Source organism: Manacus candei, unplaced genomic scaffold (assembly GCF_025592945.1).
Source record: "Manacus candei isolate 608988 ecotype Guabito, Panama unplaced genomic scaffold, ASM2559294v1 h1tg000014l, whole genome shotgun sequence".
Classification (NCBI taxonomy): domain Eukaryota; kingdom Metazoa; phylum Chordata; class Aves; order Passeriformes; family Pipridae; genus Manacus; species Manacus candei.
In genome coordinates, this window is record NW_026138062.1 from 16984356 (window position 1) to 16998143 (window position 13788).

At 37.5% G+C, this 13788-nt stretch overlaps 1 protein-coding gene across 2 annotated transcripts in view; it reads left to right on the forward strand.

Moving 5' to 3' along the window:
- The window catches only part of FREM2 (FRAS1 related extracellular matrix 2), a 121007-nt gene that overhangs the window by 82378 nt on the left and 24841 nt on the right, over positions 1–13788 (forward strand). For both annotated transcript variants that reach the window (XM_051780385.1, XM_051780384.1), the window contains exons 7-12: positions 5545–5694; positions 7202–7411; positions 7681–7878; positions 9826–9990; positions 10071–10253; positions 13600–13730. In XM_051780385.1, the coding sequence (XP_051636345.1) occupies positions 5545–5694; positions 7202–7411; positions 7681–7878; positions 9826–9990; positions 10071–10253; positions 13600–13730 (1037 nt within the window). The remainder of the gene's footprint in view (positions 1–5544; positions 5695–7201; positions 7412–7680; positions 7879–9825; positions 9991–10070; positions 10254–13599; positions 13731–13788) is intronic.

A 13788-nucleotide genomic window follows, 5' to 3' on the forward strand; every position in this document is an offset into this window, starting at 1 on the left:
CTGTACCTGTTCATAAAAATAATCTAACTCATTTTAAAAATAGAGCATATAGAAGATTCTGAGTTCATTTCATGCTCTGTGGGAGGTATAGCCAGTAGGAAAAAGGTATGTGAAAGTCAAATGGTTGCTGCAGGGAATGCGATCATGTTTGGGTGTGTCCCCAAATTCCAAAGTGTTTGTTTCTTCATCAGTTAGTCTTTATATTTCCATTAGTAAATGTGGCAATTATCTGGATTATGGAATAGTTTGAGCAGGTAATTGGAGCTTGATGTACTTGTAGTAGGAAAAATCTGGCCCTATCCTCAGACGCTGAACATAGAAAAGCTCCTCTGACACCTTGGTAGTTCCAGGGATATCAAAGTCTGTAGGTTATATCCTTAGAGTGTGTGGAAGAATCCTAACAATACTACTCTAGTAGCAAATATTTTCAGGTATATGTTAGTTCACATAAGTATAATTTTGGTGTTTTGGAAAGGTAGCAATGTTTTACCATCAAAGGTAAATTAATTTCTTCAAGGGACTTGTAAGAGTCAACCTCACACATTAGCCATTCTCCTGAAATTCCAGTTGTAGCTGGGACACAAGTATGCTCATTACCATCTGGTACATAATAGTTAACTAATTGTTAAAAAATTCATCTTCACTTTAATGGCATGCATCTTGAATGAGTTGAGCCTGGCTTCATACACTCAGATGTCTTTATTCTCCATTGTTCAGATATACTCTGTAGCTCATCTTGCTATTACTGAACCGTTATGAATTGCAACCCAACATATATGTGTTCTCCAGGCTTCAAAGTATGCTGCAGGCTATGAGGAAGGAAACTGTAGGTGACCCTGATAGGGTATCAGTAGCCATCTTACTGCCATCCTCAGTCTACTTCTTTTACTGTGCTACTTTGCCCACATTTGAGTTTAGCTTACAGATGTAGCAGAGAGTTTAGATGTGGATTTCAGGCTTGCCAGGCAGGTGCTGCTTGTGATGGTACTGTGTATAGAGAAACCAAAGCATGGATGCACTTTAACATAAAGGGTGAGTTAAAATTTAAGGGGCTATGCTGAATTAGTGTGTATCATAAATTAAAAATGAATCATATATAATGTTGCTCATAGCAGTTACCATTTCACACCATGTTACCCTTCTGAAATGATGGGGTTAAGTTGCATAAAATGAGAGTAATTAAGTGAAGATCGAGTCTAATCAATGTATGACATTGCATTGTAGATTTAAATAAATGTGTAATTTTCTTACAACATCAAATTGGGTTTGGTAAAGGTTGCATTAATTTGACTCTGTCCTTTTACCTGTTATAATGTTTGCAGTATCCTTTTAAAAATCCTTTTAAGTTGATAGACAGAAATGGGCTTTTGGGACAAATGGAAATGCAGACATTATTTACATGAGATAAAATTTGTGGCAATTTGGCTGAAACTATTTTGACTCTGAAGGTAATTTACTTTTTGATTGCAAAAGTTATGACAATGCTAAGAAGGTGAAAGCTGTTAAGATTGCAACAAATGAATTTGAAAAGTAATCTGTTTTGACCGCATCAAATAAAAAACCTATTGGCATTTGTACAATAAGGTCTGCTTCAGAACTGAGCTCTGACTGTAATCTTGACCCCTACTTCTACAGCATTCAGTAAAAATAAATAACTTGGCAAATTAAATTCTTTGTGCTAAATGCAAGCTCAATTGCTTGCATAGTTTCAAGAATGTGTAAATAGCTGTAGAATGGTGCTACCTATTTCCAGATTTTAAAGTCCTCTTTGATATTATCATACTATAAACTTTTGTAAAAGACAGTTCTTCTGAGCTATTCTTTTGCTGCTATTAACATGCATATATGAGAAAGATTACAGAAGTTGACCTTTACTGCTATTAAACAGTAAATGCCCATGCCTTCTCAAATTTGATGGAATTCTTGTTCTTAACTGGTCTGTCTTCATGTTGGGAAAGAAATAGTCTCTTTTGTTACAGACTCAGCAGCTCAGTCATTTAATGCCGTCTGTGATACTGAAATGCAAGTAGGCACTGTGTAGGGATGTGTATGTTGTCTGAGTATGAGCCAGATCAGGTCCAGAGGAAATCTGGCCCTGTTTGTCTGTTGTTATGTCCAAGTTAATTAATTAGCTGTGCCAACCACCAGGGCTCATTAGTTTGGACTCAGCATTGTACTAGAGTGTCCAGACTGTTGCAGAACAGGCTTGTAGGCTTGCAAAGCACTGTTTTGCACCTCCTGCATTACTACAACAGACTTCTGCTGGCTCTGGCAACTCATAATGTTCACATCATAGCTTTGTTTGTACTGTTCATGGAAAGAAGGAAGGCAAAAGCTTTTAGGAATAAACAGTTTAACACCACTAGAAAAGATCAGCCATCAGTTCCTTTGTAAATACTGCTTCTCCCAGTTCCAGTATCTAAATATGTCAGAGTAGCATATATGTCTATTTTCTTCTATTCTTTCTTTCTTTCTTAGTGTATATATATGTGTGTGTGTGTGTGTGTCTCACTGGTAGCATGTATCACTGAAATTCACTTCAGTTTGAAGGCTTATTAATCTGTGCACATGTTTGTCCTAACTATCCTGATAACACGGTATTTTTACAACCAACCTACTCTTTTGCCATGTCTCTCTAAAGCAGATTGTAAGGATGTAATTTTAAAAACAAATGCCTCCTTGGAAATAAACATTTTTGTGCTATCAGATTGATTTCCTGATGTACCTTCAAAGATAGATGTATTCCTAACATAATGAGAGGTGTGTTTGTTTTCCTGCTTGATGACTGACTAGTGCTGTAGTTGAGAAACACTCCTAACTGTATAACTACAAAGGCAAGGCAAAGATTTCATTTCTGTGCCAAGAAACCTGGAACTAAGGCTCCTAACCTTTCTCCTTTGATTATTGTAACTTCATGCCAGTGAAGTCTGTGGGTTTGAACAAAAAACTCTTGGAAAACTTCCTCGTATGTCTCTAAGAGGAACCCTTAAATTTGCAGTAGTCTCTCTTCAGAGTGATTACTAGATTAAAGGTCTGCTGTAAGTGAGCCCACAGTCATTGAGCAGAGTGTTTTCCAGACATGAAGTGAGAAAGACAATGCTTTCCCTGTTAGTAGCTTGGCTTTGCTACTTCCCCTGGGGAGCTACTAACACAGCTTACAGGAAATGAACTTTGAAAACATTTGTAAGGATTTGTTTCCTAGGATGGGTAACCATGCAGAATGTGTCTTTCATTGAACATACATGCCTCCAAGAAGTGTGAAAAACTCACTCTGAAATACAAGGCAAGGTAGTTGAAAGTTTAGGCATTTTTATGTTTGGCAGTGACTACAGGAATGAACAGCACATGAGGATTCTTCTTCAGCAGCAGTAAAACAAGCATTAGGATAACACTATAAGAAACTAACATTTTATTTTATACCTTACAGCTAGCTTAAGGCAGATATCTATGTCCCACGTGTAGCCAGTAAGTAGGGGATGCTTCCACGCCTCCTCAGATTTTTCTGATTTCTGTGACTGAGCCATTCCACCTGTCCTTCTCTATGTTCATTGTGCTGGGAAACCTCCTGGAACTGGCCTGTCTTTGTCCTTGCAAACTGAGAGCAGGTAGGCTCAGTGTGAGTACTTCTCACTTAAGTGCTTAAAATGAGGTGCAGCCAAGTCCAGATCAAGTTCCAGAACCATTGGGACAACAATATAGAGAGAACAGGATTATAAGAACGAGATTAGATTTGGGAAAGTGTGTTAAACTTTGAGAATGCCTGTTTAAGAAATGACAGGTATTAGAACTGGTAATATATTTAACTGCATTTATCTAACTGTTGGCACATTAATAATCATTTGGTCTTAGTAGGCATTCTGTATTTTTAACCTCTAAAGGCTGGGTAAGTCTTTGTCCATCTTGAGGATTTTAGAAGATCATTTTATGTCTGAAATGGCACACTTCTTTGCAGATCTAATGTCCAGTTCTGCAGTATCCCTGTAAATAGAACTCTCATCAAAGTTGGTAGTTATACAAAAGGTACAGAGAGTGTATCTTGTTCACCTGTTAAAAATGTTTCAGATAAGATCTTCACAGATCCAAATATAAAAGCAACTATGACAACCCAGTCCCTATAGGCAAAAAAAGTAAAATCAATCTGTCTGTGCACACAAATACACACACATTTAAATACACATGCTGTTGGATAGAAAAAAAATTAAATTTTAACTGAATGTGTTTTCACCTACCAAAGTTAGACTCTTTCAAATTTGTCTTTCATCGTGCAAAAGTTGATGACCTTGATAATGCTCAAGCAGGTCTATGAATCAGCACTATTTTTCATTAAATACATTCCATTAAAATACATACCATTAAAAAGGATGTATGTCTCCTCCCTTGGGTAAGTTGTAAGTTGTTTTCTTTATGCAAGGCATATCTCTGTATTGCCATTTCCTTTGAATTTTTACTTTTTTCTATGCTTGATGAAGGAGAAGTATTCATAGTGCTAGTGACAGAGCACTGAGCAATTGCCATGATCTTTGCCAACTGAGTTGAAGTTGGCCGTATGCTGTATGGTATTTCCAACACATTTGTGATATTGTGGCCTCATGATTATAATAAATTCTCACAAGACAACATAAGAAAATTGTGATGAAGTGCAGAGAACTTGTGTAGGCCTTCCTACCCTTGGAGAAGGTAGGTGTGATTTCGGCTGTGCAGTGGGAAAACTGGAGCACTGACTGTGTGTGATTACTCTTGTATGTTTGAAACAGGAATGGAAGGGATAGAAAAAGGGAGATGATATACATCCATGGGATGTGTTTTTAAGCCTATTTACTTTCTGAAATTGCTATGTCTAGAAAAACTGAAAAAGGGAGGAAAAAGAGAGGTAAACAATATGTTAAGTGGAATAGCACTTAACCTCCTTTGCTTTTTGCTCTTCTTTCTTATGAACTGTGGAACTTCAGTATTAAGATAAAAGACTGCTCACATTCCAGTTTACATGAAATAAGACTGATTTTGTTTTAAATGCTAGATGTGGGGGAACGAAAATTCAATATTTGCTCCTTTGATTAGCTGGAAAACATTACCAAAAGCAGCTGCAGTTATATATCATATTCCAGTCTGGTTTTGGCAACAGGAATCTGTGAGAACATTCAAGTTAAGGTTTCATTATCTGTATTCACCTTTGTCTGTTTGCAGCAAAGTAAAAATTGCAAAGAATTTTTTGGCCTGTGCACAAGACTCAGCTAAAATAACTTTAATAAGATACCACATTTGGTTTTGTGCACAGATTTGTACATGCTGACACACAAACTTGAAAATGTAAGAGGCAAGAAAAAGAGCACAGTGCTGATATAACAGTTGCTATCCAAAACCAGAGAAACCAATACTTGAAAAGAAGCCAGAAATAGTCAGAATAATTCTAAACCTTAAAAAAAAAGAACTTTATTTCACTTACTGAGAAGAACGAAGTGCTCTCCTTTGTTTAATGTGGATTTTATGCTGTCTTGTTAGCTTCAGTTTAAGGTAAAGAAACATTTATTACTCCTCTCTCACCAGAACCAGCATTCTACTTTGGAAATGATGAATACTATGTTGATGAGAGTGCTGGCTACATTGAGGTACGTGTAGGGAGGACTGGAACTGATCTGTCTAAAGCTGCCTCTGTTACAGTGAGGTCTCGCAAATCTGAACCAGTAACTGCAGAGGGTAAGTTATTGTTTTACTCTAGTTTCATAATACATCTCAACACAAATGCTAGCACACTGGGTCTTGATATAGTTTCAACTACATAAGATGAAACGTATGTCTCTTGCTCTTAGGAGATCTTTCTTCTTAGAACAAATTAAGTAGTTACAGAATTTGAAAGAAACAGGATTAGGAGCAACTGTGAAGTACAGCACTAAGAGAAATGCCTTCAAATCCTCATGTAGAATGCTATGCTACAAAGGCAGTTGATTGCTGCTGCCTCAGCAGCAGACTCTGGGCACAGAGTTGTAATCACTTACAGCGTGCAGAGTTTGCTCCTCTCCTTTTTACTGTAGGCAATGAGAAATTATTGCCTGGTACCCTGTTCAGGAAGAGGATCGCTACAGCTGTGTAGTTCAGTGATGCTTTGACAGAAACTTTGTCTGCAGAAACAAATTGTTAGCATGCTATATTTTTTTCCACAAATCATAATGTTTAAATTAAGACATTAATATAGAGACAGCGTAAAATTCATCTTCCTTAGATGCTTATCCTGAGTGTAACTTTACTGTTATTTCAGGAATATTTAAACATCATATATTTGTATCACACATAACATATATGTATTTTTCTCATGGAAAGAAAATTATGAACTCTGAAAAAAATATATGATTGTTTCATTTATGAGTTTGCTTTTATGATATGGTATCTTTAACTAATCCTGAATATTTAAGTTATTTTATTTTGGGGAGGAAAAATATTTTCTTACAGTAAGAATCTTAATTATCCACAAAAATGAACATTAAAATTCAGTCCTTCCCTAAAGTCCTAGATACCTTTAATGCCTTGGTTCCAAGATAGGGTCACATTTTAGTCAGTATCTTCTTTTATTTGCCTTCTTCTCATTGGCATGTTATGGATTGGTTTGCTTTGCTTTAAACAGAGCAAAACAAGACAAACCCGGATCAGTCTGCCTTTAACAGTAAGGTTACAGACTTCACCTGATGTGGTCTGAGCAGAATTTGATTTGTTTGTTTTCCATTCATTCTGTTTTATACAACTCCTCTGAACATCAGTTCTTCCTTACAATCAGCTCGCTGGCCTTTTCTCCTTTACTTCCTACATTACTCTCAAAACTTGCATCTTTGTTACAAAATAATATGAAATTTCTTTCCAAAAAACTTTGCTTCATCTCCAGAGTCTGTCTCAAAGCTTTTTACTTACTTTTATTTCTCACTTCAAGTAAACTTTATTAGTTGTTCTGGACTAGCTGTTGGTTTACAGCAGAACAAAAGCAGCCTCATTTTGTGACTCGAATCATCACTAAACAAAAAGTAAATTAATATTGACTTGTTTTATTGTATAGTCCACCTCAGATGGTCAATAGATAGTTTTGCTTTACATAAATGCCAGAATTTGGCAATTAAAAATATTGGAAAAATAGATTTACCTATAACTAGCTGCCTAATGATAGATATTTTCATTTTTCATTACATGTAATCCTATTTTATCTCTTTTCCATTGGTAGCTGGAGTAGATTATGTAGGCATCAGTCGTAATTTGGATTTTTCCCCCGGAGTCAATATGCAGACGTTTCGTGTGGTAATTCTTGATGACCTTGGACAGCCAGTGTTAGAAGGAACTGAGAAGTTTGAGCTTGTGCTAAGGATGCCCGTGAATGCTGCCCTTGGAGAACCCAGCAAGGCCACCATCTTCATTAATGACTCAGCAACTGATTGTGAGTCTTTTGTGGTTTTTTTTTACCTTTTCACCTTTATGCAGGAGATGGATGACTGCAGTACACAAGTAAGTGTCCTTTTGAAGCACACCAAAGCTAATGAGTCTATGCATTTCAACTAGAGACAATATGTTAAATCCTTTCCTGTCTGGCTGCTTATTTCATATATCTGGTGCAATGTAACTTAAATAAATCTGAAATAGAGGAGGGAAGATATAAGAACTTCTACAGTTATACTTTACACATGCTTTTTATGTTTTTCTTCCCAGTGCCTAAGATGCAGTTTAAAGAATCTGTATATGTAGTCAATGAAAATGACGGACAGATTTCTGCCATGATATATAGGAGTGGGGATATCCAATACACATCCACTGTGAGATGCTATACAAGGCAAGGTTCAGCTCAGGTAATGATGGACTTTGAAGAACGTCCTAATACTGACAGTTCCATCATCACATTCCTTCCTGGTAAGTTCTTGATCTTATTGTAGAAGGCCTTAGTCTACCATGTTATGCTCACTTTGCTTTGTTTTGATTGTGTCTTCTCATAAAGTAGTGCCAAAAAGACCACTTTAGAAAACAAAGGTGGGTTTTTTTCCTACACAATGGGAAGAGTGCCCAGAAATTATGTTGCCTCTATTTGCTTCACTTCTGACCTAGAGGGATAATCAATAAGAACCAAAGGGACATATCTTCATATAAGTTCAGACTGAATGCCAGAATCTTTCTGATAGCAAAAAACAGTTCAGGATAACACAGTAGAAGCGCAGAACTGCTGTCAGAAAGGAAACTTCAGAAGTTCTGCTCTTTGTTAAGCAGATTTCTGGTAAATATATTTGACTTGCACTGGAATGAGTAATAGATCTTTCAACAGGGATATAGCTCTCTAATTTCTGCTTGAATTTTTTTCTCCCACTGAGGCTTTCCTAAGACAACCCACAAATATCAGGTACTTGATATCTCACATCAGAGATGAAATGCAAATAAATCAAATGCTGCTACCTTGCAAGAATATTGCCGAATTCCTTCAACGTGTGCAAAACACAGTTTCATCTTTTAGTCTCTGAAGTTTAAACACATGTAATATTTTTTACAAACCCTAAACAATTTATGTCATCAGCATGAAATCCTTGGTATGCCCTTATCACAGAAGTGATGACTTTAATATTTCTGTAGACATTTATCAAAGTTCTCTTGAAAAAGTGAGTTGTTCAATCTCTATTTAGAGCTGGCCTCAGCTTTTAGTGCTGTCATATAATCTACACCCTTGCCATTGCTCCTGTGCAACTACAAATGAGAGTCCAACTTATAAGAATTAATGCATCTGGGCCACGTAGGAAATGACTTTTTTCTTTTTTTGAGTGTCGTCCTACCATTTCTCTGTGGAGACAAGGAGCAAATAGGTCTGCCAGAATTACATCTTTTTTCCATAAGCTTCTTAGGCATATTTAAAATGTAGCAGTTTCATTTCAGTTTTCACATTTCCCGTGTGACAATGAGCAGAACGAATATTTTGGGTGTTTTTTTTCCTCCTCCTAATGGGTAATTTATTTTCTATAGGGGGGAAAAAACAACCTCAGAAAATGAACACAGTCAGCATCCTGGTCTGGTTCTTCACCTTGAAGAGCCTTGATCATATTTGCATGTGTAACAATGAAAACCAGCTGTAAATTGACCTTATTTCTCTCATCCTGTGCTGTTCCTTTTGTGAGGGAGGTAGGAGTCTTTCTTATGATCATGAACCCACCATGTCTGATGTTGGGTGCCAGACACTGCACACCACTCATAACTCTTGCTGCTTTCCCAGTTTCTGAACATCTAGTAAGTCTAGGCACATTGATTTGCGAGTGAAAAATTGAACATTTTGATACTCCAAAGCATTTTTAAGGCAACATTTATTGTCACTTGGAATCAGTGGGAGTTCAAAATATTTTAAAATCCAATGGAACAATATAAGTCAAAGTCCTCACTGTTGGAGAGTGTCCAACCAAAAGAGATCTGAAATAGAAAACTTTAGGACAAAATTACCATTAGTATTAGTGAAAGTTTCTATTGCTCTACTTCCTTATGCAAGTATTTATTTTTTTCAAGGCACTCTGTGGGAGAGGTCACTGAGAAGGAGCATTTCCTTCTAAGGTAAAACCAAAGGAATAATACGTATAAAGTGGATATACCAAATAGAAACTTGTTTTAGAGAAGTCCCCAAATGGGAGATTCCACTTAATTGAGTTTCCCTAGAAGGGTAATGATTACTAATTCTGCTTTCACTATTGTCATTATTCATTAACTTTTGTGGTGTCAAGGTGGATGCCTTGGCCAGCAGAAGCAGCCTGTGGTTTGAGCTTGGAGAGAAGTGCTGTAATAGAGCAAAGAACACCTAAGTTCTGCCTGATATTACCTTCAGAATGATTGCAGGTGAGACTGAGAAGCCTTGCACACTGGTGCTTATGGATGATACTTTCCATGAAGAAGAGGAAGAACTACGTCTGGTTCTTGGTACTCCAAGAAGTGATTCTTCCTTTGGTGCCTCTATTGGTGAACAAAATGAGACACTGATAAAGATTCGGGATGATGCAGACAGTAAGAGAATATTTTGTTTTTACTGGCTTTTAGAAGTCCATTTGCGTGGTCTAAAAACATTTTTTTCCTTCTAATTGCAGAAGCTATTATTAAGTTTGGTGAGACCAAATTTAGTGTGAGTGAACCAAAGGACACAAGACAAGTGGTAGTTGTAAAAATCCCAGTGCTTCGTCTGGGAGACACTTCCAAGGTTTCTATTGTGAGAGTTCATACAAAGGATGGATCTGCTACTTCTGGAGAAGACTATCACCCTATATCAGAAGGTAGGATCATACTTATCACATCCAACTATTAGTTTTCAATCATGACTGTAACATAATGTTTCAAAAATGAAATAACTTTATGAATACAATAATTTGCAACCACATCCCATAATGCGTTTTATTATTCAAATTGAGTGTGGACAGGTCCCTGGTGGTATGCAACAGCCAATTGCTCTTGGAATACTAGTTATCAGTAAAAATATTTACAAAACAATTGTGACTCCTTTGAAAACATCTGTAGCTCAAGTAGTTGTGGAAGAAATGTATGAGTTCCACCTCAGTAATATTTGTGAAGTGTAATACCATTACTCTGAAGAAATATCTTATTCTAGGATATGTTGTGCGGTTGTTTCTTGAGCAATTCATAAAGATAATGGCTTTTACTCTATGTAGGAATTCATGTATATTTCTCTTTGTTTTTCTACATTCATAATAATAAAGTTTTCTTTCTATATTTCTGCAATTCACTGCCTGCTGCTCCTCACTAGTAATGAATGAGGAGAGAAGTTGTGCAACAGTTTGAAAAATTTCTTAGCTGATAAACTTCTTTTCATTAATAGCCCACCTACATGGTTTAGGGAATGACTAATGGAGTTTGTAGCATTATGAATTTTTTCTCTTCTACAGTTTATGATAATACATGATACTAATCTGTGTTTTAAGATTAATGATTCATTGCTGGAGTGTTTTCACAGTTTTGGATAAACTATTTTTGTGTCCAGTTCAGCTGAAAGATAAGACTTACCTTTGAACATGCAGTAACAACCTTGGGCTATCCTCAGTTTCCACAGGAAAGGCATTTGCCACTAGTGATATCTGAAGAGAGAATTTCTTAGCCATAAGCAAAGCATCAACCCAGAGCTTGCTAATTCTAGTCACTTTGCCTCCTGCATTTTAGAGTTTTGCTCTTTCCTCCTGAAAACCACAGAAACTTTTAGTGTCAGCTAATACTTACCCCATATGCATTACCTATATGCATTTCCTTGCTTACATTCTCCCTGCTGTGTACTGACAGCACTTGGGAGCAAAGTTTTCAAGGGAAACTACTGCAGAACAAGAGGTTCTTGGCCTCTGCCCAGAAGCCTTTAAGAAAGGTCTGTGCTGTGCAGGATTTCCCCACAGGTTTCAGAATATCTGTGGGTTTAGGGAACCTGCCTATTCAGCCATGGGTACAAAAACCACATCCTTAATTGGGATCTCTGAGGTAAGTCTGACAAAATTAAAATCAGTAAAATTCTTAGCTATCACATAGCATATTTATTACCACAGAGTATTTTCATGGCTTAATAACACTTAAGGCTGAAAGGATCATTAGATCACTTAATCAGAGTCACTGTGGATTGCAAGATTCTCCCAGTTTCCCCCAAATACTTCTGTATTGAACCCAATAACTTTGGTTAGAGAAAACATTGTCTTTGGAAACAGCATCTAGTCCTGATTAGAAGGCATTGGAGAGGAAGAGTGTTTCTTAGCATCTTACTTCACTGATCAGTCCTTATCACCTCTCTGGGCCTTATTTGTCATACATGCAGAGCTCTTTAGCACTTGGTATATTTTGTTTATGGTGGTGTTTCAATATACCAATGAGAACATCTCTTTCTGCAAGTCTTTTCTTTTTTCTTCTGGTCCTTAGTTTCTGTTGGTTACCATCTTCAGTTAATTTGGCATCCTTTAAAAAATAAAAATAGTAGACATGCACCTATTATTTTAGCATCACTCTCACCCATTCTAGACACAAATGTTAAGTGGTTTCTATACTTTTCTTTAGTAGTTATTATAGTCAAGAATCATAGTACTGTCTAACTGTCAGTGTGGTGGGTTGACCTCGGCTGACTGCCAGGTGCCCACCAAAGCTCCTCTGTCACTCCTCTCTCAACAAGAGAACAGAGAGAAAATATGACAAAAGGATTGAGATAAGTGCACCACTTACCAATTACCATCACAGGCAAAACAACCTCACCTTGGGGAAATCAGTTTCATTTATTGCCGATCAAATCACCATAGGGTAATGAGATTTAAGTCCAGATCTTAGAACACCTCCTTCCCACCCTTCCCTTCTTCCTGGGCTTAACTTCACTCCCAAATTCTTTACCTCTGAGCGGCTCAGGGGGATGGGGAATGGGGATTGCAGCCAGTTCATCACACTTTATTTCTGACACTTCCTCCTCACACTCTTCTCTGCTCCAGCATGAGGTTCCACCCAGAGGATACAGTCCTCCCCAAACTACAGTGTGGGTCCTTCCCATGGCCTGCAGTTCTTCATGAACTGCACCATAGTGGGTCCCCCCTGGGGTCATAAGTCCTTAAAAGCCATTAAACCTGCTCCAGCATGTGCTCCTCTCTCCACAGGGCCACAGGTCCTGCCTGGAGCCTGCTCCAGCACAGGCTTCCCACAGGGTCACAACCTCCTTCAAGCTTCCACCTACTCTGTCATGGGTGGCAGGTGGATCTCTGTTTCACCATGGACCTCCATGGGCTGCAAAGACAGAGTTGCCTTGCTGTGGTTTTCACCACAGGTTGCAGGGAAATCTCTGCTCCAGCACCTGGAGCATTTCTTCACTGTCCTACTTCGCTGACCTTGGTGTCTGCAGAGTTGTTTCTCTCACATATTCTCACTGCTGTTTCCCAGATGCTGTAGTGCAGCAGTTTTTAGCTCTTCTTAAATGTGTTATCCCAGAAGTACTACCATCATCACTGCAGTACTACAGTCATCACTGCAGTGCTCAGCAGTGGGTCTGTCTTGGAGCTGACTGGCACTGGCTCTTTTGGACATGGGGAAGCTTCTGGTGTCTTCTCACAGAAGCCACCCCTGCAGCCCACCCATGACTAGAAGCCTTGAAAACCCAATATGGTAGGTTAAGATTGAATTTTTTATCCACCATGGCTTCTAAAGTTTTTTCAGAGGCAATGATTTCCAAAATATAGAACTGTTGTGTAACTCTAGATTTTTATCTTATTTTTTGTATATACCATTGTATTAAAATGCACTTTGTTTGAGCAAGACCTGACAATACTATTTATTTAGAATCATTCAGTCTTTTCGTCATTCATATGTTACCAACATTAATGTAATTAGTCCCAGATAATTTTCAAAATATTAAGTTCTGTTAGACTATATCCTGATCTTTACAAATCTCTTGATGATGATGATGATGATGCCACATTTTCAGTGATTTCCACATATGTCCACTGCTATTCATTATTATTATCAAATAGGTTAAACTAAATATACAAACAACTGTAATTTGAAAACTGAGAATTAGCTGCCATCTTTCATGGCAGGGCCTAGAATCACAGCTTCTTATGAACAACAGATTTATTTTTAAGTGTCTCATTATGTTTTTAGAAATTGAGTTTAAAGAGGGTGAAACACAGCACTTTGTGGAAGTTGAAGTTCTCTTTGATGGAGTAAGGGAGATGAGAGAAGCCTTCACTGTTCATCTGAAGCCTGATGAGAACATGGTTGCAGAAATACAGGTAACAAGCTCATGCAAGTCCTGAACAACAAAATCTGATAAACAGACTTCTTGTTTTC